Raw genomic sequence first — 25858 nt, 5'->3', positions numbered from 1 at the left:
CATTTACAAGCACAGTAGCTGTATGGGCTATTTCTGTCCGTTCGCATCCCGTCCCTTTGCGCCCCCTGGCGGCTCATTCACAAACTGCGGTCATACACTAAAAACAGAGCGGCACCTATTTCAAACGGCGGCGGTACCAGCCGCGGCGTTAATAGCCACTTTGAACTCTCACCTACTGTATATTTGAAAACGTGACATTCCTAAATGCAATAACAATATTAAGGCAATTTGCCGTAGTCAGTAGTCATACTCATCAGTGATAATCTAAACAGTCTCTCGTTTGTAGTGTGTAAGTTAATTTTAATGAATGTTAATGTTAGGAATTTCATCTTGAAAGGGCTCCCACATTATAAATTTGCAGTATCTATAAAGCATCCATGCGTTTAACGTTACGTATTTCGGTTTACATTTTTTGTAGCATTTAACACATTGGAACATACTCGAAACTTACCTCAATGTGTTTCTTCAAATTAGATGTAGAATTCTTGAAGGCTGAGATTTCAACTTGTCTGGGCAGACAAAGTTGGCACGACATGATGACACAATTGCCCTTCTTTTCCTTAACTTCAAAAATCATCTTCAGGTACGACCAGGGATGCTGAATTCCTGTATTTGTGCTGACGCATAGTAACCCTTCCACAACAGTCTCTCCATACTCCATGATTGATCTACAAATGTGGTGCTAGCAGGTGTCTTGAGGTCAGTCTGCGTGTGTTTTTTTTTATGCGTGATTTGATTGGTCGGAATCACGGGACTGAGCCCATCACCATAGAGAAATAATAAAGAAATAAAAATAAAGTAGCGAAGGCAGGTTAATTAAAAACAGCGCCGTTAGATAACCAATACTGCACAAAAAATGTACTCAATTAAAAGTAAAAGTAGGCACTTTTTAAACTCATTAAATTACAATTTCTGAGAAAAACTACTCAATTACAGTAATTTGAGTATTTGTAATTTGTTACTTTACACCACTGGTCAAGACTAAAGCCAATCTGAAGAAGCTCAGCTTTTGTGTTGCGTACGGATGCAATAACGAGCAAACAATGAAAACTAAGCACAAAGGCAGAACATTTCATAGGTAAGATTTAGTTTTTTACGATTCAGTATGCTATGATCTGTTGTGCAAAACAAGTTAAGTTATTGATAATAATATAGTCACTTACTGCATTGACCATAAGGCAAAGTAGCACCAACTTGCACTAAACTGATAGAAATACGACAACAAGATGCTGTGTTGCTAGAAATTATTTATTATTATTATTATTATTATCGGCTAAATGAAGTAACAGCTGGTTTTTGAAGTAACTTACAAAGGTGTCTGATAACATAACAGTGCTGTCCACTCTAAATAATTAAATAATACAGATTTATATACCATTTAGATCAGAAAGGTGGATATGCACATTGAGATATGCAAATGGAGATCCATTCACAAACGAATTGCACCGTCCGTTAGAATTAGAAGTGAAAGCAGAATAGAGGATAATATATTTCTATATACACAAACACACACTCTTTGTCATCAATAAAACTGATCTAAAATGATCATTTTCTGAATTTAGTAAAATATTTGCATACTGACCACCAGGAAAACTCACAATCATAGATATATGTATAAATGTTTAAGTATCCATAGCTCCGGGTGGCCAGTCCTCCACTACACCTTGGTCCAACATTCATTTCAAAGGAGCGCTACCCTGTTCTAAAATAGAGGCTCTATTAACACATTGCTTCCAACAGACAACAACAGGGTAGGTGACATCTAATGTAAATATCTATGATATTCCTCTCTCTTGTCACGACTCCCACGATAAATATTTATTTTCAGCTCAGGGTTCATCCTTTGGCCACTTCAGCCAATAATAGAACAGAAACAACTGGGGAGGTGAGGTTAAAGATAGTATTGCCCCATCTAATTGGTAAACAACCAATAACAAACAACCACTATCTGCAATATGTATATTGTATATGCTTACTTAGTTAAATTCAAGCCTATTTAACAAATTTTTAAGAGCATTTTGAAAGAAATTTTAGACTTATTCAAAGCTAAACGCTAAGGATTTTTTCAAATATCCCAGTAAAAAAAGATTTTACTTGCCTATCAAAAAATGATTACAATTTATTACATTTAATAATACAATAATAATAGTTATTAATAGTAATTTTCAAATATATCTATTCACAAATCCCATAACCCTTACCAAGAATAGAACAAAACATAGCTGTCAATTAATTCAGTCTACAATAATATTCATTTAATAAAAAATATAGGTCAGGTCAGTTTCCTCATCAATAAATAAATGGAGAAGCAAATGTTACTGTAAGGAAAGTAATTAAATGCAATTTTTATATAAAAAGCTAAAAGTTTTATTGAAATTGGGATTGTTGGTGATTGTATGGGTGTTAATATAAATGAAGAAAAGGCTAATTAGGACCTGTTAAAAAAACATTTAAGACCTGCAACATAACATTTCAGTAGATTTAAGATTTTTTAAGGCCTAAAATTTAGCTTTTGAGATTTAAGACATTTTAAGACTTTTTAAGACATACCCTGAAAATATTGTGCAGGCCTATTTTAAAAGTGTTTTTAAATTTTTTTTTTTTTTTTTTATACTAGACTGAACAAAACACTTTATACAAACCCAAAAATCTGTTTGCTTTTGCCTGTAGTGTCTCGCCTTAAAAAATGGAAAGTCCATTTATGACGTGGAACATGAAGCCTTTGTGGACTTACTTGCAGCTGAGACAGACTGATGGGCAAGTGAAATATTCATCAGGAAAGAAGGAGCATATGCTGAATTTGTCATCTGAGATCTCTCCGCAGAACCTGTCGCTCAGGGCCTGCGTGAGAGAGCAGAGCAGTGAAGCGACACTCACAGACATGCTCGGTGGACCACCCTCAACACATACATGCAAACACAGACCCCCAAAAACATTTCTAGACACTTCAGGTAGGGCTAGGAGAAACTGCAAAAATTTTGTATTGATCCAATAGCAAACAAATACAGGGCCAGTATCGCAAATATTAATACTCTTTTTTTTTTTTTTTTTTTTACTTTTAAAAGCAAATACTATTTTTACTGTTCTAACCATTAACATGTATAAGCAGAACAGGTTTAACACTAAGATTTTGTGATTTATGCTCTCCAAACCCCCATGATTAGTCACGATAAAATCCAGGATTGATATTTAACACTTTTAAGCCAAATAACGTATTATTAATAATATTATTAACTGCAATTTATATTAAAAGCAATTGCTAAATGTATAAAATGTAAACATTACATATTTCTTTTTTCAGTCTAAGAAGTACATTCATTCATTTATTTTCCTTTCGGCTTAGTCGCTTTTTTAAATTTGAAGTCAGCACAGTGGAATGAACCACCAACTTATTCAGCATATGTTTTACACAGAGCATGCCCTTCCAGCTGCAACCCATTACTGGGAAACACCCATACACTCTCATTCACACACATACATTTCAGACAATTTAGCTTACCCAATTCACCTATAGAGCATGTCTTTGGACTTGTGGGGGAAACTGGAGCACCCTAAGAAAACCCACGTCAACACGAGGGGAACATGCAAACTCCACAGAAATGCCAATTGACCCAGCCGGGGCTCGAACCAACAACCTTCTTGCTGTGAGGCAATTGTGCTATCCACTGTGCCACTGATGCCCTCTAAGTACAATAAAACTAAAATTCTCTCTTAAGACCTCACCCTGTCTTTTAATTAAAATGACTCTGAAATTTTATTAAGTAATAAACATCGTAATTTGTATAGTTTTCATCCACAGGCATAAAAATGTCCTCAACATTATGCTCCTACTTAAGCCCAATTTTCACTTCTGCGATTTATCCAACTGATCTCGCAAACGGGACCAAAGCTGCGATTGTTGAGCAAAGTTTCTCAAGGAAGCACAAAGTGATTTGTAGTAAATCTCCTCCGAAGGCCAGAGGGCTCTCTCACTGGGACACCCACAAAAAACCTGTCCAAATAAACATGAAGAACCCCAGGAAATCCCCTGGGGAAAATAGCAGTTGCTTAAAGGGCGCCTATGGTGAAAAATCTACTTTTCAAGCTGTTTGGACAGACATGTGTGTAGGTATAGTGTATGGACTGTCATATTGGGGTGATATAAACACACAAAGTCCCTTTTTTCAATTTAACAACATAAAAACGGTGGACCAATTAGAGAAGTTTTTAGATCAACCGCAACTTGATGTAGGAGTGCGGCCCTCCCACCCACCAATATTGATTGAAAGGCGTGCATTACCATATGCTCAGTTTGTTGTTTCACATCCGCCATTTTCAGTGTGTGAGTCAAAGCTATGTCACCTAAGGAACACCGTTGCTGGATTTTTAGATGTAAGGCTCATTGGGCTCAACATAAGATTAACATTTACCACATAATCGCTCTCATTCCACACATGATGGTGTCTGGCGTGCCGAGTCGTGGCTGTGAGAGGTGCATCTGGTGCTTCGGTCAAAGTTAATTCAGTGTGCGTGGTTATTAGTCTTAGTGTACAAGCTGGGATCTTTAAACTAGCACACAGTTGGCTGTAAAACTATACAAAGACACAAATGATTTTGTAGTCTTTGCTTGGTCTGTGTCCCAGTCGTACATGTACAGTTGAATGTCCCTTCACTCATGCTGCTTCTCTCTGTCTGCCTGTTGCCAAACACAAAGCGGGAGCTCTTGGCTTCGCCCCCTTGTTAAGTTGGTCGGGAATTTGAAACAAATTTTCATATGAAGCAACATGCAAATGCAGATTCGCCAGGTCTCAAAACGGTTCTGAAATGACCAATGCTTTGCATTGCTTTAGTCACATGACCAGGGTGTTTTGTATCACTTTGGTCATGTGACCTAAGTGTTTTAAATCACTATAGTCGCAGAACGATTATCTTGATGTCATTGTTGACAGATTCTGCTCCGACTAAACGCATGTACAGGAGGTTTACTAGAACTGGCTTTACTGATAAAATGTGCAGGAAATTCAACAAAGAATGAGGTGGGAATTGGTGAATGTTTAACAACTTTAATCATAAGATTAACACAAAATCAAAAATATCCATCCAGAGCTTCTCAGTTGGAGTCGAATTTTGTTAAACCCTCACGTCACTGGCACCTAGCAGACTTTTTACGCAATCGGCATTGTAGTTAAATTTTTTGAGAGGTGCGAGGCAGGGTATGCGACTGTGCGAAAGCTTCCTCCAACCTACCATGTGCTCTTGATGCAGAAGTATATATTGGCCTTTTTGGTTTCGTAACAGTTAATATTTTTGAAGTTAAGATCAATCCCCACCCCTAACTTACCAGTAGCATTTAACTTTCATTGATATATTATCACGGTGGCTCAGTGGTTAGCACTGTCACCTCAAAGCAAGAAGGTGGCTGGTTCAGGCCAATTGGCATTTCTGTATGGAGTTTGCCACTGGGGAGAGAGGGTGTTGAGTTAGGACGATTCTAAGGGCCCACGCATTTCGTCAACTGGACACCCCACCATCACACAGTTTTCACTTTCGTCCGCTACGAACCCCCCCACTTCGCTCTTCATTTTCGTCAATAACATGCACTATAGATGATTTGGATGAACTAAATTGGCCATAGTGTATGAGTGTGTGTGTTTCCCAACAAAGCTATCCACTGCGTAAAAACATATGCTGGATTAGTTGGCAGTTCATTCCGCTGTGGCAACCCTTGATAAATAAGGGAATGAAAAATTCATAAATGAATGAATGAACAATATCTTTTCATACTATAGATGCCAATGGTCATTGCTTTCTAACATTTTTCTAAATATCTTCTTTTGGGTTCAACAGAGGAAAAAAAGACAGCTTTGGAATCACTTGAAAAATGATGAGTACATTTTTCTTTTAAAGTGAACTACCCCCTTTAAGTGTCTAAAATGTTTTTGAGGCCACTCTTACAAAAACACACGTATACCTGCAGTGCACTGAACACAATGGCAGGCTGGCGCGGGGCTCTCTGAGATGTGTTGCTGACTTGCTGCTGGACCGTGTGCTGTAGCTGTGAGTAGTCTGTGGGGGGAGTGATGGTCTGTGTGCCCACATACTGAACCGAACTGAAGGCGTCTGTGCTCTGGCCCAGGTCATGAAAGCGCTTCTGCAGCAGCGTGTCTGCCTGCCCGAGGCCTGAGACGTCTGGAAGACATCAAAACACACATTTTAGAAGCCTGGCACACCTCTTCAGATGACACTAATTCAATCATTTCAAAATAAAAAAAGATGAACGACAGTTTTAGGAGCGTTAACAGCTTATGTGATTTTACAATTCTTTTCGTGAAGGAGGATTTACAGCATGAAAACAGGGGGTTTTGCCCAAGGGCATCACTGTTGTTAAGCTGTATTGTGATGTCTACAGCACCTGAGTCATTGCCTTTGGGATTTACCTGAAATCTGGGTTAGATAACAAGCTGATTAACCATTGTGCTGCTTTTAATGTTTTCAATTCTGTCGGAGAAATGACAAAAAGTACTTTTTGTGGCCTTTGAAAATGTGACCAAATCAAATATTTTACTGTATAGTAAGCGTTTATACATGCAATGAGAAGAAATAAAATGCTGCATCACATCTTGTATATCTTTATTGTTTTGTATTCATGCTGCTTTCACATTATACTTGAAAATGTTGAAAAGTGGTCTACACAATTGAAAATAAAACTGCAAAATGCAATAGAATGCAAAATCTTCAAATGTTTTAGTTATTTACACTTGTTTTTTTTTCAGCTTTTGATTCAGAAAATGTAACTCTTTGGTTTAACAAAGTGACTTTTATTGCCACTTTTTATTAAGTGACTGTTTATTTCATAATTAAATATTGCAAAAGACTATATAAAATTAAAATTAAAAGTTGTCTCCGAAGATTACAGTATATTTAAAATTCTGTTGCATGGGTTCTGACACACAGATCATCACACCACCACATTACTCCTGTACTTCAACAACTACACTGGCTTCCTATAGAAGAATTACCAACCTTTGTCACACATGATGTCACACGAGCTCCCGGTTGCAAAAAGAGTCCTCTGGGAATAGTAAACATGTCATGTTGTGCAATAGGATGCCAAATTTGAAAGTCCAAAAATAGAAAACTTAACATTACCCGTACAACACACTGCTTTTAATGCCAACCGCAGACGTCTTTGGCTAAAAGGGAGCTGAAGGAATTGATGACCTAATTAAAAATGCTGGACTTTGCAGTTCTCGTGTTATATCAGGTAAGTTCAGAATCAAACGCATTACTCTTTTTTTGATTGCAGCAATGATTTCAGCAAAAACAGTTACATATGGTTAATTAAACTGCAGACACTGAATGCTAAAAATGAAACGTGAAAGTTTAAGTAATTAAGGTAAACTTGGTTTTACATTCACACATACATTCTGTGACAGCTTGTGACAGTGACACACTCCCTATATTGTTTACCATGGCACGTTGTATATTCGGTGTAAAATAAACTGCAAGTGTGAAGTGAAAACAACATTAACACTGTTTATTTGACTGTGAACAATGTTGTACTTTGACAGTCCTTGGCTGCTAATATGATTTCGCTATTTAGAGTTTGCAAATAAAACTTTTATGAAATTATATTATTACGGAGAAAGTATGAATGTGCAAATCTAAAACCAACTTTACCCCTATGTGTAAGTTCACATACCGTGTCGTACAGGTGTAGTTCGCTGTCCGAATGGAGTTGTTTTGCTTGTTGATGATTAATTACCCGGGCCTTGTACAGTTTGCTTGTACGAGTTTAGGAAAATATCAGACTTTTCATTGTCATTCATTATCAGGGTTTAAAGCAAAGGATTTTTTCCACTGGTCCGATCGGGCCAATGGTTTAGATTTTTACTTGCACGACCAAAATTTCCACTGGCCCCATCAAAGAAAAAATACAATTTAATAGCTATTTTTAGCCACATATTTTAAATAATGTGTCAAAAATAATGCCTATAATTATTTAAATGTTAAAAATTATTTAAATAATACTTTTAAAATGTCAATATATGTATAATGAGCAAAATTATGTGTTAACAAAACAAAAAGAGCAGTATGGAAAATATAGGTATTTTATTTCAGTTCGAAATTATTTAACAAAAAGGTGGCCCCAATCGGGCCAGTAATGATCCTGTCTACTGTCCCAAGCATCTCTCACACTGGCCCCGGGTCATCGGGCAGTCCTTATCGTTAAGCCCTGATTATGGTTTTTAATGACGCGCGGCTCGCATTGACAGGTGAAAATCCAATCTACCAGCTTACACTGCAGAAACGAGAAAACAGATCCAATTTATAACAGATAAATTTCCACATATGAACAAGGCCTGAATCTGATTTGAGTAAATCGGAATCCATGTGATTTGTTCCTGTTTACACATACATGGCCCATATCCGATCTGTGCCACATGGGAGAAAAAAAATTGGAATTGAGTCACTTGAACAATGCAGTGTAAATGCGGCCTAAATGGTTAAAAGAGACGTGCTTAAGGGATTATATGCAGCATCCTTCATTTATACTCTTAGATAAGGAGAGATGTCCACTTAAGTATCATACTTAGAGGGGAAAATGTGCTTTACGCATTATAAAGCTTGAAGCATCAGAATCAAATCTCAGTATCGGCCGATCACCATGACAAGGTATCAGGGCTCGGTATTGGCTGCAAATATCCTGATTGGAGCATCCCTAATATATAATTTTAAAATCTGTAAAATCACAGAAAAAAATATGCATTTAATAATGCATAAGTGAATATGAATGAACTATATGCATTAAAATGAGCTATAGTTAAAATAATCATTTAAAAAAACATTCCTGTCAAACTACTTTAACTTTTAATAGGGCTATTTCCTCAATGAGATCAACACAGTTTAAAATGTACTTCAACGTTTATTGGAAAACACAATAATTATGCTTTTAAGTGTTAGTATGCATGCATAATATCTGTATCATGCATACATATTAAATCATTTAAAATTTAAATAGTATATAAAAATGAGCAAACATTATTATCTATTAGCCCACACATTTTTGATTAGAAACACAGAAACAAATTAAAATTCTCATCACTAAGCAGACAAAAATAAAAGAGTGAACAATTGAGTTTGAAATGCAGCCATTGCTTTAACTGACAGCTCATGTTTATCCTGTGGGACTCTACAGCAGTCTAAAATTCAAGACTTCTTCAAAGACCCCCCTGTCTATGTGTTTGGGCCCCATGAGGTTGATGTGCAGACCCAAGTTAAAGCACCAATCTCTACGCCCCAGGCTAATCGTACAACAGCCTTTGGCAACAACATGTATCAGAAAATGCTGTGTTCATATGGATAAACACTGCAGACCTTGTAAACAGCACTTGTTCTGACTCACCCTGGCCCAGCAGCTGAGTGCGGGACGTCTCCTGGAAAACAATGATGGCGGGTCCAAGGCTGGAGAGAGGCACGTCTAGCCCACATCGGCTCGACAGCGCCCGGAGCTCAGGTGTGAAGTGCTTTAGGTAAGCGGCGGATGCACTGCCGAGGAACTGGAACATGTCATTGTGCAGCCTCTCGGCCCGTGTGCGGTAAATGACCACGTCTGATACGGCCAGGACCTTGAGCAGCAGACGCATTCGGCGATTCTGCTGAGTGGCGGCCCCGAGTAGGCCTTCAGTGTCCAGCACAATCAGGTTCAGCTGTGGGTCATAAGCAGCCCAGACACCCACAGTGCAGGAGGATGGAGAGGGAGACGTGGCAAAAACCTCCTCGCGGTCAAAAAGGACGTGGTTGAGAGTGTGGGACTTGCCGTCGCCCGTGTTGCCAAAGATGGAAACCACTTTCACTCCCTGAGCGCCACTGCAGCCCAGCTTCTGCAGAAAATGAGCTTCATTTTTCACCTGAGAGAGTATGAGAGAAATCAAGATCAGATCATCTCTCTGTGTCTCTATCTATCTACGTTTCAATCGTTCTCTCTCAATGTTGTCTATCCATCACCTATATGTTGTCTATCTATCTACCTACCTATCTATCTATCTATCTATCTATCTATCTATCTATCTATCTATCTATCTATCTATCTATCTATCTATCTATCTATCTATCTATCTATCTATCTATCTATCTATCTATCTATCTATCTATCTATCTATCTATCTATCTATCTATCTATCTATCTATCTATCTATCTATCTATCTATCTATCTATCTATCTACCTACTCATCCATCCATCCATCCGTATCTCTATGCTGCCACATATTTAATATGCAAGTTTTCTGCTACAAAAAGTCCAACAAGATTAACAAATATTAACTATGCACTATAACTATGCAAATGTAATATCATAAAAAAACTCATTCAAAACTGAAAGTGGCTTTTTTCTTTAGTGCTTTCCACACATAAACTTTACTTGGGCAGGCCCAGGCCACCCATGTATATTAACAGCCACCCAAGTTTATTTGGTGACACTTTTTATTTTATTTTTTAACTATTATTAACATCAATTTTTAATTATTTTTTTGTATCTGCCCAATACAACCAATCATCCGCGATCAATTTAGTGGAAAATCTTCTCTTGTTTACCTGTTTCGTTCTGTGTGTGCGAGACCTGTCAACACTCCCACAGACAGACAGTCTCACATGCACTGCAGACCCACAGAGATGCGCCTTTATGGGACCTAAAAAATGAGTCAGGCCTGAATTGCTAAACCTCCTAAAATGTCCAGGAAATCAGGGATTCAACTTTTGCTTTCTAATGCTTGTATGCATTTTTGTATTACCTTTTTACTTAAGCCTATTTTCGCTTGGCTTCACAGCTGACTGCACACACACAGTTGCGAGAGCAACATCAAATAATTTTTTTTTAAAACTTTACTATATACTCAAAGAGGACGAAATTGGCTGCAAAATATATGTACACCATTAGTACTGGTTAACTGGTTAAATAATTTACACGTTTTAATCTTGTAATTAAAATGTTTTTTAGGTACATTGTCTGTTTTTATTCCTTTTTCTGTCATTTATTTCATATTTGCTGATTATTTTATTAATTTGATGATGTTAATATATTACATAAGCCATTTTTTATACATATCTAAAATGCTTTGGCACTCGAGTTGACTTTGAAGTTGAAAGAGAGAGACAGAGAGAAGCAGATTTGACTAGATTTGAGTGGGTGCACATGGCTCCTGAATAGTATAAAAGTAAGAGAAATAGTGGATTACTTTTTTTATCTCAAGTCTTTTTTTTTTACTTTAATCCATTGGAAAGAAACAGTGTATACAGTAACAGTGCCATAATGAGTTAAATTATTGCTAAATGAAATTATGTTTTGTTTGTCGCAAATAGTCAACTTTTTATGTCATGTGGGTAAATGGTGTGTGTAAATCCAGCTACCACGGCAAGTCTATTTTAATTCTGTGGGAAGCACTGAGTCATCATTCAATACATGGAAAAATAGTATGCATCTCAAGAATGAAAGAAAAGAAAATGAAACAAAAGAAAACAATTCCACCATTTTATAAGTTTAGGTTTGTGTTCATCGCAACAACCTGCACACACACGCTTGCGTTTAATAAATAGTGCACGAGCGTGTGCATGCTCGGCTTACCGTAGATTCTCCTGCTTCTCCCAATAGACACCCTAAGTCTGTGCACTGCTCTTCTTTTTCATGAACTGCAGTGTGAGTTAAAACAGTAATAAAGGCAAGCTTCCTTAGTGATGATGTATGCAGCATTAAACTGCATTTAGCTGCCATTTGCACTGAACGCACAGTGAATGCAGAACCATTTTTAGCACAACCACTCCAAATCTTTCAAGCACACTCTGAAAACTCTGTGCTCTTTTGGCTGGTGGATCAACATTCACCACATGATTAGCACCACCTGTACCATTTGTAACTTTAGGTGGTTTACAAACCTGTTCTTTTCATTCCCTCTTCTTCAATCCTTTGCACAGTCTACCAGTCATCTGACATCAGAAAGCAGTGACTGAGTGATTGACAGCTAATATCAACCTAAGACAAGTTTCATCAGCCTGGCATTAGCACACAGCGGAAAACATTTTAGAGGAATGAAAGCAGGCTGCACTATAACAATTATATGCACTCTCATGAATGCTCCCAAGCATATTTTGAGGCCGCATAGATTGCATTTCAGGTGCATAGGTGACCAAAATGTCTGCAAATTCGAGCCTTGCACATTCAAGATTACAAGTGTGAGATGCTGTGGGGTAAAGGACATCACTACTGACCCTAGAGCAGTAAAGACATGTTCTCTGGAGTGACCAATCAAGCTACTCTGTCCGACAATCAGATGGATGAGTCTACTTTTGGAGGTTGCCAGAAGAACAGTACTTGCCTGACTGCATTGAGCCAAAGGTAAACTTTGGTGGAGGGAAATTATGGTTTGGGTTTGGCCCTTAATTCTAGTTAAAGTAACTCTTAATGCTTCAGCATACCAAAACATTACAGACAATTTCAGCCTACCAACTTAGTGAGAACAGTTTTGTTATTGCACCTTTCTGTTCCTTAACTGAGCACCAGTGCACAAAACAAGGTCCATACATATATATGAACAAGCGAGTTTGGTGTGGAAACACTTGACTGGCCTGCACAGAGTCCTGACCTCAATCTGATAAAACCCCTCTGAGAAGATTTAGAGAGGAGACTGTGTGCCAAGCATTGTCATCCAGCATCAGTGCGAAGTGTGGCCCAATTCAATATTAAACCCAACCGATTAAGATGTCATTAAAGATCTTGTGCATGAAAATGTTAACGTGTCAAAACGTTTGTCAATTTTGTCTGTATTTCTATCTATCCATTTATTTACATATCTACCCTCCCACCAAAACACCTCCTTCTATTTATCAATGTCTCTATTTGTTACTCGATATCTTTGTTGGTCTGTGTTCTCTGCCACTTTCTATTATCTCCATCTATTACTATACTTATGTTCAACAGTTTACTGGTATAACAAAATTATTACCAAAGCTTTCTAAGTATATAAAAATAGAACAACAATATATGACGTACTCTTACACAAAGTATCCAAAAAATAATAAGATATATAATCTGAATATTTGTGATCAGTGTTAAACAGTTACAGAAGATCACAAAAATGTCTACATACCTACATATCCATACTGTGCAAAATAGTGGTTTATGGAGCTAATAATATGTCAAATTAATTTGAATTATTGACAATTGTAATTTAACAAATCTGTATTTTACGCCATTAAAAAATTATTGAATTTGAATTTCTTTATTTGAATTTGAATTTCAGAACTTGAATAATGAACATTTGAAATGTAAGAAAACTGAATTTTTATATTTTCAAACTTCATTTTTTTTGTGTGTGTGTTCTGAATTCCTAGACTGCAAATATCCAGTTTGCAAAAATACTGTTTCAAGTTTTCAAGATGAAATTCAGAACATCAAATTCAATATCCTAAAATTAAAAACCAGAAATTCAGATCATGAAATTCAGATTTAGCAGAAAGTAGGTCAGGGGTGATCAACAGGGAAGAGTAGTTTAGATCAGAGGTTCTCAACCTTTTCTACTTCAGGGCACAAATGAGTTTTTGAAGGCCCACCTGTCTGAAATTTTTTCTAAAATGTTTGTATGAGATAGGGTTGGGCCGATAGACGATGCCATCGTCCATCGCCGATGGCCAATAGACAACACGATGCTGATCCAGCATCGGCGAACGCAAACCTGCTTGCGAAAAATACACACTTAAGGCTCGTACACCGGCACGCTTTTCGTTTGCGCTTATCATCAGCGTTTTTCATGACGTTTTTCCAGATTCAAACCCAAGCAATTTTGACTGGCGTCGAGCCGAAGAGTATGCAAAATCACTCCTTGATGTTAGATGGCGCTACACAACTTTAAGCATCTGACCCGCTTGTTACATAGAAGAAGACAAAGTTGACACCTTGTTGTTATGGATGGTTTAAGTAGCAGCTCCAGCTCTAGCTATGAAAAATTGATTATTGTTCACCAGAGCAATAAGCAGCTCCACATTCATAACATCTTCTTTAATGTGTGCTCGCATTGACAGTTTTGCGCTCCAAGTGCTGATTACTGTAATTTCAGCAGCTCTGTGCACGTGAACAAAAGTGCAAACCTGGTTGGTGGAGAAGGTTTTAAAGTGGGGCGTCAAAGAAAAAAAAAAAAAAAAAAAGAGCACGAGGCGTTTTTTTTTTAAATTGACACTTTTACTTCTGGCGTTTTGCGTGTTGGTGTGCACGATCACATTGGCGCCCTTTATTTAGTCACGACTCATGAGGCAGAAACACGCCTCGCTAGATCCTCCTGTATTGGTGTGCATCCATTATAAATCACTCACAGGACATTCATTTGGACAACTATGCAGATATATTAAATAGTTCACAAAAAATACACAAAGAGAGAGTTTCACTTTATGCAGTTTGTTTATAAACAGACTGACGTGTAGACTACTAGTTGCAGACGTGATCATGAGGCTGTTTTTGAGCATTTTTAACAGCATATAAAAATTTAGATTTATCAAATTACAATCGTCAATAATTCAAATGAACACTATTCACATTTAGATTGTTTTGGCATATTATTATCTCCATAATGGTTCAGCTGACTGATTTGTAACACTTCCAAATGAAGTATTTGGATACATCTAAAATACTAAATGTATGCATCTTAATAATCAAAATATCTGCCCTGTGGGAATTCTCGGGTCAATGTATTTTGTAACAGGATGAGTTAGCAAGTTTTCTATCTGTAGGGATTCAGCCTTTCTTCATTTGAAAAAAAAAAAAAAAAACTTAAAGGGACAGTTCACCCATAAATTCAATTATGTCATCATTCATGACTGATGAATGAGTCATCCTGGCTTTTGTGTTCCACTGAGGAAAGAATGAAAGACATACGGGTTTGAAACAACAAAATAATGAAGAGTGAGTGAGTACATATTGAAGCATTATTTTTATATCTCTCCATAAATATAAATACAGACAGTAACAATCTCTCAGTGTCAGTAAATAATCATTTTAAAACTGGTTTCAGGTCAAAAACAGCTGTAAACTATCAGAAAGAAATTACACTCTTCTCACTGTTAACTCATTATTAAGACTATATAACAGAGAATTACTACACCATATCTTGTTATTTTACTTAATTAGCTGTACTTTATATCATCATGACGTGTGCAAAAATATGTAATATAACACGATATATCCACACACTAATGGCAATACCAACTTTGTAAAGTTAAAAATAAAAGCACTATTGATTATGATCGATGAAGAAAGATGTCAGTGACAATGTTGTCAAGACAGCTCTCTCCTGTGTTTCAATAATGTTGACAGTTCAACGTTACTCATCCGATTATTCTTTACATTACACCTTTTATAATACGCAATGGACCTATTTGTGAATTGACAAACACCCAATCAAAGTGTATAACAACAACAAAGCCAAGACATGTGCTGCTTACCAAGTAGCTTGATGGCTAACTCGGAAGCTAACAAAAACAAACCTGCAAGCTTTCGTTTTCGTCCACCAGGAGAAAACTCCGTCCATTTTCCTTCTGCTCGTCCATTTTAACAGGCCCGAGAGAAATCTCATCCATGTCTTTCAACAGCATTTCAGACATGGCCAAAGATTTAAAACCATCACAACTCCGTCTAAGCTAGTTAGACTACTGTCCCAGGACTTACTGCTGCTGCTACAGTAGTGCTGGCGGTAGGTGATTTTCCAGCTGAACTCTTGAGGGCGCCGTTGCTGCTCTACCAGGGGCCTTCATCGTATATTAATGAACGCATAGTGACGCCCTCTAGAGGCTATTTTCTTTGTGTGTGCACAAGTTTTTTCTGTACTAAGAGGGAAAATAAGGCATGTCTGAATAAAATAACCTGTCAAATAATCCTATTGTATAGAAAATATTTTTTTTTATAATGTTGTACAAAATTTGTATTTTTTACAATGTCAATCGGAGAAGAGAGGATATTGCTGATGCTTTAGTTTTATGATTTCTTGCATTGCATTATTTAGAATCTAAAATCCCCTTTAAAAAGTGCAAATTTTGTATTCTGCAGAAAATCCCTCATGAATCAACAGGACATTTTTGTGTTCAGTCTTTCCATAGAGCTTGCTAAGGTTCATTAAATATTTGTTAGCAGGGATCTATAAATATCACATGTCACAGAATGCCTTCAAAGTGGCGCCATTGCAGTTTAACTGGACTGAAGAGCCCTTTATAGTCATTTCCATTTCTTTTAGAGGTCAGAATGGCCTCTTGTCACAATATTCAAATGTACACCATTGAAAAATTCACATTGAAGAATAACTTCAATGTTACTGTCCACAAGTATTTCACACTGTTAAAATGTATTTCCCTATGTACAAGCAGATTCAGAATGTTGGACTTTTATGAAATTATCAGTTAGAATAGGGCTTAAAGGACTGACTATAATAATGTGAAGGAATTTTCCTTTTTTACACATTTATTTCAAGTGTATTATTTGTATTTTTAACTTGCACTACATTGCATTACATATATACAGTTGAATTCAGAAATATTAGCCCGCTTGAATTATTAGCGCCCTCGTTTATTTTTTCCCAATTTCTGTTTAACGGAGAGCAGATTTTTTCAACACATTTTTAAACATAATAGTTTTAATAACTCATTTCCAATAACTGATTTATTTTATCGTTACAATGATGACAGAAAATAATATTTGACTTGATATTTTCAAGGCACTTCTATACAGCTTACAGTGACATTTAAAGACTTAACTTGGTTCATTAGTTTAAGGCAAGTTAGGGAAATTAGGCAAGTTATTGTGTAATGATGGTTTGTTCTGTAGACTATCAAAAAATATATGAAGAAAAAATATTATCAGACATACTATGAAAATTTTCTTGCTCTGTTAAACATCATTTGTGAAATATTAAAAAACGAAAAAATAAAAAACAATTTAAACGGGGCCTAATAATTCAGGCTTCAACTGTGTGTGATGTTAATAAAAGAAATACATCTAATAACTTTTTTGATGCATTTTCCCACTTCATTTACTAATGTCATGATATATTGTGGATGGTTTTCTTGTGATATATTGATCGTGATCTATCACAATCGGGAAAAACATCATGATAATGTTGTATCATATCGTAATACCTGGATATCTGACTACTTATTTCACTTTTATCTTTGCTCTATCTTATTTATTTATTTTTGCAATATCTTTGATTCTCTCCTCTGCAAGATTATTTCAATCAAAGTTAATGATTTCATTCCAAATAGAGCTATTTAAGTCATCTGCTGAAATTGTATTCATATAAAATATCGCAATGTTAGATTTTTCCAATATCGAGCAGCCTCAAAATACATATATACTGGGGTAAAGCTGGATTTATACTTGCACATTCTGACTTTTTGCTTAATAATATAATTTCAGAAAAGTATTATTTGCAAATTCTAAGTGGCGAAATCATTTTAGCAGCCAATGACTATCAAAGTACAGCATTGTTCACAGTCAAGTAAATAGTGCTGATGTTGTTTTGAAGTCATATGTAATTTCAGACCCAGTATTCAAATTAGCGTTGTAAACAATATTGAATGAATGTGAGAATAAAAAACCTACTTAACCTCAATAAATAATAATAAAAAAAATTATTAATATATATTTATATATATTAGGGTTGCACGGTTTATTGGTACTATGGTAGTGTCGTGATACTGTGGCTTCAAAATGGTGCCACTGTAGTTTGTCAACGGTAGTATCGTCATTAATGGTTTAGCTACAATAGATAATGTTGCATGTCGTAGAGACACTAAAATGCTCACACGCTTGTGGAACAATAGACCATTTTATTTTAATAGTCTGTGGAGCCCTTTAAGGTTGCAAAACAGTAGAATTTGCGCCTTATATGGTAGCCTATTGCACGTTTTCTCACGCTTCAGCTCAAACGCACATCGAGTCATTTCTGTTCCTGTTAATATAATTTAGTAGCTACAACAACTGCAACAATCTCTTTAAAAACACATCTCACAAAGTGACGTTTTGAATTACTTTGGATTGTTACCTGAAACCCAAAATAGCAAATAGTAAAGAATTTTGGACCACTTCATATAGCCTAATTTAGTTGGAAAAAATGCACTTTTGTAACAAATTTCATTTGGTATCATTTGTATCTTTATATTAATGTATTCTTGTTGGTCAGTTTATCTACAAAATAAACCAAAAGAATGAATATATCTTAGTGAGGTGCAAATAATACTTTTTGGCTTTAAAGTAATTATGAATTTAATTCAAGTAGGCCTATTATAACATAAAATATAGTATTTTTGACAATTTTCTTTTATTTTTGACAATTTGACATATAAATTACAGTATCACAATACTACTTGGTATCGTGATTCTTCAGCTGGTATAGTATTGTAGGATTAATTATTCATTTGGTAACAACCATATGTATATATGAGAAAAACTGCTTTACCATAAAATCAATACATAAATTGGTGAAATAATTGTTATAAATGATGCAGAAAAGATTGATCAGGGTTCAGATATAAATATACTGTTTATAGTATATTTATAATATACTATACTATTTAGCCCAGGCACAAAACCCATCAGAAGTCAATGGAAAAAAATGTGTATTCAAATATACATGCATCTGACTAAACATAGCACACATGCAGAAAAATGCTGTGTAATAAAATAATAATGACCAATGACTACCCAAATCTGCTAATCTCAAAGATGAAATATACAACACAAGAACGAACGGCTTGATTTTGCTGCAATCACTCTGAAACTATTCCTCTGCGAATCAAAGAAGCTACCAACATGAGGCAACAAAAAATACTGACAGACAGTCCAGCAATCCAACCTTGAATTTACAGTAGATGTTTTGGCTTACCCACACAAAATCAAGGCGGGACTAGAATACAGTTAACCGCGGTGCATTGTGGTATTTGTAGCACGCGCGCCGACGAGTCCCGACTGCTTCAGGGAATAAAAACTACATTTCCCCGCACTGACCATCAGGCAGCCGCGCTCCCATTGGCTGACCGATCCAGCCGCAGCCCCAGAGAATGAATGAAATTGAAATTGCTGCTATATTACATGTACAATACCGGGGATCTGCAGTCTTACATTGTATCATTCTATATCAAAATGGCCACAGTGGTCCAAAATCCTCTGAAATCGTAAGTAAAAAATATTTCTATTTTGATGCTTTGACTAATGCATGCCATGCAACAAACAGCGCTCGCTCTTATTCACAAATATGCAAACACCTTTAAAAAGTATAAAATGCCGGCGAGGCTCAAACTACCAATGCATGTTGAAATGCAATAAATCATAATGCATGCGACGACATTTTGTCATCTGGGCAAATGTGGCACGTTGTAAAGTGCAGAGTCTCGGGTGTCATTTCTGCATATGCACAGTGATATGGAGGAATGTTGAGAATGTTGACCCGGCGTCCCTGCTCGGTATTGATCACTAGGAACTTACAGTTGTTGCTAATGGAATCGCAGAGTTCACTGGTCACCGACTCTCTGGACAAACGATGATGATGATGATGATGCTCGAACATTTTTTTGCACACGTATGCGATGCCAAATGAAATGAGCATGCAGAAGACAACACTGGCTGTCTAGCTGCATACTAGCCAATGTTACAATTTAACACAATGTGTTTTAATGGTTACATCGCACGCGTTGATAACGTAGATTGTAGAAATGACATTGTAAATACGAAACATCAATGCTAATCCTGAAACAAACACATGTTTTAGCGTGACATTTTAGTTGCGCGTAACATTTGCTATGTCTGGTGCGCCGTTGCATCAATGCACATTCCGTGAAGTTTCCATTAGATTCCTTTGTGCACACTGACACATTTTTTCGGCGTGCGGCACGCAGACGCCACACGGGCTCAGTGCCAAAAATTGCTTTACATTCATCTGTTAGAGACGGGGACCTTCCGAGTGAGGAGACGTGTTTGTATTTGGCAGGAATATGAGACTGTAGCTTCAATATCTCATAAAGGGGCATAGCACTTGTGCCGGGTTTCCTAACCTGAGAGGTTGTATCTCCCTCCGGTAACTACCACGACTGCCTACCTTGACCCAGCACGTCTCCACAACGTTGTATTTTGGTCACAATTGAGCTCAAAACACACTTTAAAATGTTACCCAAAGGTAAAATCGTGTGTCTAAATATGTTTAATATAGTAATACGGTATCTATGTATTAATTTATCTATGATATTTGGAAATTTTTGAAGACTGATTTGGTGATCCATGGTCACATGTAATTGACATTGTGGATTGCACATCTTGTTTTTGTTGGATTTATTGTAAAAATATATACCTGAAATAAAGATTTCGCTAACAGCTTAAATGGAATATGAATAATTTTGGCTATAGTGGAACATATTTGAGAAAGACTGTTGAATTAGTTAAATTGTACTATTATATATATGAAGACTCAAATACATGTCTAAAGTAAACTTAATTCTACACAACATCCTGTTTATAAGCTGATGTATTGATATATTTCTTTTTGAATCAGTGATGGGACGATTAACCCTGCATGCTGTAACTAATAAAGAGAAAGCAATGCTATAACTAGTAGTAGACTTGCGCTACAGAGCTGAGGAGCCTGTACACCTACACGTTACACAATTCATGTGACCCAAAGCTAAAATCGTATGTCTATACTATATGTATAATATATACACATGGTATCTATGTATGTATTTATCTATGGTTTTAGATTAACACAATAAATAAATTGATAATATTGTTGTATACACATCACATAAGCTTTTTTGCATGATGGTGTGAGAAAATGTGCATGCTTTGAAAACTAATAACAGTGCACAGGACAGGGTTCAAGATTTTAGGTACAGTAAATAAGACTTTACATAATGATAATAATCTGAGAATACTAGTGTAATGTAAATGAATAATGTGTTACTATAGTGTTATTCTAACGTGTTATTAATGTGTTATTATAGTGCTTTAGTTCAGGTTTGCACAGCTTCAAATTATGTTTGGCAACTTGAGCTTGACAGGAGTGCAGAAAATATTAGGCCTACAATAACATTACTGCTCTTGTGTCTTTGTGTAGAATTTTATGCTTACTTTATCCTGTCGTAAATACAGACATTCTGAATGCATGGTGGAAGCCATTGGCGTAACCAGTCCTGGGAGAGTTAGTGCTAGATGACATTAAATTGCCATCTGTAGTACCCAATGTACACTGTGTACAAACATGGTATTCTTTGAAGTGTATATATATATATATATATATATATATATATATATATATATATATATATATATATATATATATATATATATATATATATATATATATATATATATCCTATTAGGGCTGGGCAATATGGCAAAAATGCAATCTCAATAATTATTTTATATTTATCTTATATTACGATATAAGTTGTTTAGGCTTCCAGATTTAAAAGAATACCCCTAACAATTACTGAAGCCACAAAAATTTAAGGGTCCATTAAATGGCATAATATATTTTTGGCCGATATATTTTTAGTGTCCAAAAATCTTGTACATCTCAACACACTTTTAGATTTCCATTGTTGCACATTTTTGCAGTGTGATTGGCTCCTAGATCAATATAGAGTAAAAAAGTCCATAGTTTATCATGGTTATTGACATAAATGTTATCATGATTCAATATAATATTGTTTATTTGCCCAGCCCTATCAACAATTCAGTACATTTCTATTTGCAAAACACTTTTAGATTCCCATTGTTGCACATTTCTGCTGTGTGATTGGCTCTTAGATCAATATAAAGTAAAAAAAGTTCAGAGTTTATCATTGTTATTGACATAAATGTTATCGCAATTGGATAGAATATAGTTCATTGGCCCAGCATTGCTGAAAATTCAATACATCTCTAATATCAGCACACTTTTAGATTTCCATTGTTGCACATTTCTGTGGTTTAATGGCTTGTTTCCACTGACTGGTACAGTACTGTACAGTTCGGGTCAGTACGGGTCACCTTTATCAGGCTTGCGTTTCCACTACCAAGGGTACCCTTTTGGTGGGCGTGGTGTATGACAGAAAGTTTCAGTCGACGTCATTTTCGCTCAAGAAATCATCTTTCGTTCACATATCATATGAGAAGCACTTCTCACAAAACAGACGCTTTATACACATAAATACTTCTGTATATATGTTTATAACTAACTTTTCCATCAACATGATTTGATTATAAATGCAGATCAATTACAGTGTCAAATAGTCCACTGTAAATCTGCTCTTTTTATTGGTATTGTGGCTGTTCATCAAGATGATGACAAGGTTTGTTTGAGCTCGGGTCGACCATGGCTCGTTATTATATGTATATATTATGCTGTAATCTCTCGGCTGTGTATTTAAAACATGGCAGTTCCTTTGTTTTCATTCTGGTTCGATTCGATATGCCTTTTGACAGTGGAAACGGTCATTAAAGTGTATTAAACTGTACCGCACCGTACCGTACCACTCATTGGAAATGGGCCATTATCGGCTCTTAAAAAATCCAGAGCTTATCATTGTTATTGACATAAATGTTATCGCTGTTCGATATAATATCGTTTATCATTCCAGCCCTATATCTATATTATATCTTCTGTTTCTGTGTTTTATATGTGGGTGGAGCTAGAAATCACTTAATACACTTTTCTTGCTGTGCCTCTCTGATTAATGGAATGTTCAGTACAGCAACATGGGTAATGTAGTTTTTTGCTCAAACAATGGTTTTGAACACAGCTGTTAAAATACAATAAAAGTGGTGAGACAGAGAGAAGTCTAATTATCACGTTTAACAACTATAGTGAGACGCGATCCAGTGGTACATCCTTGATAAACAGTTCGATGTGCACTGCTCACTGGGTTAAGACGCTGCAGCGCATGACTGAGTTTGTTTGTGTGTGTGTGTTCATGTGATGTGCGTTTTCAGTGGTGTGGACGGAGAGACCTTTTCAGAAATGTTGGATGAAACGCCATTGTGTACGTGGATTGTTTTCATTCTAATGCCATTTTAAAACTAGTATGTATTAGTGTAAACGGGGCCATGTGTATTTTTCGCAAGCTGGTTGCTGCTAAGTTGTGTGCTCCATAAGTTTCCATTTGTTTATACATGTGTTAATTCATTAATAACTTACAATGAAAACTACATTTGAAGCATTTTTAAATACATTAGTAAATTTAAAAGTTGCATTTGTCTTTATAATAGAACTGAGGTAAAGTAACAATGATCAGCAATATTAGCTAATGTTTACAGATACTGTAATGAATGTGAATTTATTCATTAACTAATGAAATTCTATTGTTCAGTGTGATTGTACGTGAATATAGTAGCACAATTAACTCCAGTACTATTTGTAATTCTGTTCAGTAAAGGAATACAACTCCAGTAATGTGGATTTTGTAAATCCGCAGTTTTGATTCAGTGGCTCATGTGAGTAACTCATACATGACAAATCCTGCAGACAGTATCTTACTGGTTTCTCTTAGCTTCAGTCAAATTTATTGAGTTGTGAACTTTGTTGTTGAGCGTGGAGGGATTTTTTTAAATGTATATGTAAGGTCAGGTGTGCATTTTCGCTGCATCTGAAATATTTGCATGAGAATCATGAATGAGCAGAAAGAGGGGCCTGCAATCAGCGTCTGAATTGCTGTGATGTTAGGCTCTTCAAAAGCCTCTTCAAAGAACCCAGTTAAAGTGCAGTACTTCTGGAGCCATGAGGAGATATCTGTTGAGGAGCCAATCTAATTTACATTACTGGCTTTTATAAATCACTCATTTTTAAGAGATGGTGATTAAATTATGCCTCCCTTGATTGCTGATTATCTACGAACTGGCATGGCTTCACCAAAACGATGGCATTTGGTTGGAAATCTTTTGAATCTTTGGATTAGTTCCCCACTGTTCCTGAAGCTCATTTCTCTTTGTTCGGTCTTGCTGGTCCTCGCGTCTCTCTAGTAATTACTCAGGTTCACTTACTGTCTATATTTTTCCTCTATCTTCCACTATCTGTTTCCGAAAGTGATGGTGTCCTGTCTCTCCGAGTGATTTCGCAGGATGCGAATTGCGGACTTCTTGGATAGTTACTCCGCTTTGCCTCACTGATCTGAGAAAAATGAATTCTAGATAATTCCTCACACTGTCGCTCCTAACCCTGTCATCCTGTCCTCGCCATCCAGGCCTGTTTTACTGTTTGTCTGCATACGCCGCTGCATCTGTAAGAGCATTTTTCTTCTTCTGAGGCTGGTGGGCTGTTCTCTTCATTTCACTCACTTATTTTTTTTCCAGAGAGACTCTCTTTGTCTTCAAGAGGAGAGAGAGAGAGGCACAGATAGGTATTTTTAGCTCTATGACCTATTTCTCCAAAGCTACCTAACTCACTGTCAGTCATCACACTGTTGCTCAGGGATCTTATAGTGCGCAGCTGGCATCTATAGTATGAATATGAAGTGAACCGTGCTTTTGAACTTGAACTTAGGAGTTGTTTAGAAGGTTAGAGAAGCATGGCGTCCTCGCTTGCACTCTTTTTTGGGGAGGTGAGACACCTTTTAGAAAGATAGTCAGATATGGACTGAGGAGAAATGAGGGAGGGTGTCGCTTCTTGATGATTCAGGCTTGTCCGTGTGAACGTCAGAGCTTGAGAATGAGAGCATTCGTATAGTGGCTGTACATTTTAATTGCTGATAGGATTATAGAGAACAAGGAATCATTTAATAATTAATGTTTTTTTTTATGTGTTTTAGAAGAAATTGTACAATTAATGAGTATGAAAGAACAAGTTCCCAATATGGGAGCCTTCAACACCACCTGAAATCTGAATGAATAAGATTTCAACTGATGTATGGTTTGTTGTGATTGGGCACAATTTTTGGATGACATACAACTATTTGAATATCCTCCATCTGAAGGCTCATCAAATTTAAATGCCTAATAAAGATCCTGTTAAATTAAAATAAATACTTTAGGTGTTAGTTTTAGTGGATCTGCATGATATTGAAAAAATCTAACATTGCAATGATAACACTGCGATGATTCTGTAGGGGAGTGCATTTGCATAAAAAATAAGAAACAATACACAGGCATAGATAAATTCCATAAAGAAAAATGTACAATTAAATAAACAGCATTTTATTGTTTTCAGAGGAGTCGAACTGCATTCAGGTATACATTATTTGAATAATCAAATGTAAAAATAATACTGCATAGTCAGTATTTTATAAACAATTTAATAAAATATATCGTAATTTATTTGTCAAAGTTACAAATGATTAAAGTGCTATAACTCGTTGTCTCAACCACGTTGCTGGAGGACCACCAACACTGCATGTTTATGTTTGTCACTCATTACAGATCTTTCAGTCTCTGCTAATGAGCTGATGATCTGAATCAGGTGTGTTTGGTGAAGAAGACATGGGCTGTGTCTGAAACTGCATACTTCCATACTATACAAAACACTAAAATCAGTATGCGAGCCGGGTAGTATGTCTGAATTCATCGAAGAGCGCATCCCGTGCACGCTGTGCTCTCTTATGATTCCCCCCGAGAGAATTCATGAATGTGAAAGAAGCAACGCAACTGACGCAGGTAGGTCACGTGACCATGACAAAATGGCGGATATAGTACGGCCAAATTTCATTCATACTTTTCACATTCATACTGTAAAGAATGTACTTTTCTAACCACCGAGTAATACGTTTAAATTCAAATGCTGTACATACTGAGTAGTAGGCGGTTTCAGACGCAGCCATGTGCTGTGTCCCAATTTACTTATTATCTGTCCTAAATAGTATTTGAAAATAACATTAGTATGAACCAAA

At 36.3% G+C, this 25858-nt stretch overlaps 2 protein-coding genes across 11 annotated transcripts in view; one reads left to right on the top strand and one right to left on the bottom strand.

Annotated features, from left to right (window-relative positions):
* si:ch211-11n16.2 overlaps positions 1-18984 on the bottom strand; it is a 45033-nt gene extending 26049 nt beyond the window's left edge. For 3 of the 7 annotated variants that reach the window (XR_012390670.1, XR_012390671.1, XM_686504.11), the window contains exons 1-4: positions 15506-15752; positions 9386-9890; positions 5951-6168; positions 2735-2841 (exon numbers count right to left, since the gene is read on the bottom strand). Coding sequence is in view for 5 of the 7 variants with exons in the window: in XM_686504.11 (XP_691596.6) it covers positions 2735-2841; positions 5951-6168; positions 9386-9890; positions 15506-15622 (947 nt within the window). In the remaining 2 variants the exon portion in view is untranslated. Of the gene's footprint in view, positions 1-2734; positions 2842-5950; positions 6169-9385; positions 10123-10206; positions 12250-15505; positions 15753-18894 lie in introns of those variants that run through there. The other 4 variants (XM_073923421.1, XM_073923420.1, XM_073923423.1 and 1 more) reach the window with 4 other exon arrangements.
* Positions 18985-18995: 11 nt separating this feature from the next.
* dpf1 (double PHD fingers 1) overlaps positions 18996-25858 on the top strand; it is a 121477-nt gene continuing 114614 nt past the window's right edge. For 2 of the 4 annotated variants that reach the window (NM_001328069.1, NM_001030204.2), the window contains 1 exon segment: positions 18996-19183. In NM_001328069.1, the coding sequence (NP_001314998.1) occupies positions 19074-19183 (110 nt within the window). In that variant the 5' untranslated portion in view covers positions 18996-19073. 4 annotated transcript variants of the gene reach the window in all.

The sequence above is a fragment of the Danio rerio genome, chromosome 15 (assembly GCF_049306965.1).
Source record: "Danio rerio strain Tuebingen ecotype United States chromosome 15, GRCz12tu, whole genome shotgun sequence".
Lineage (NCBI taxonomy): Eukaryota > Metazoa > Chordata > Actinopteri > Cypriniformes > Danionidae > Danio > Danio rerio.
Note: the sequence above shows the minus strand (reverse complement) of the source record. Positions and strands in the feature narration are given on the sequence as shown.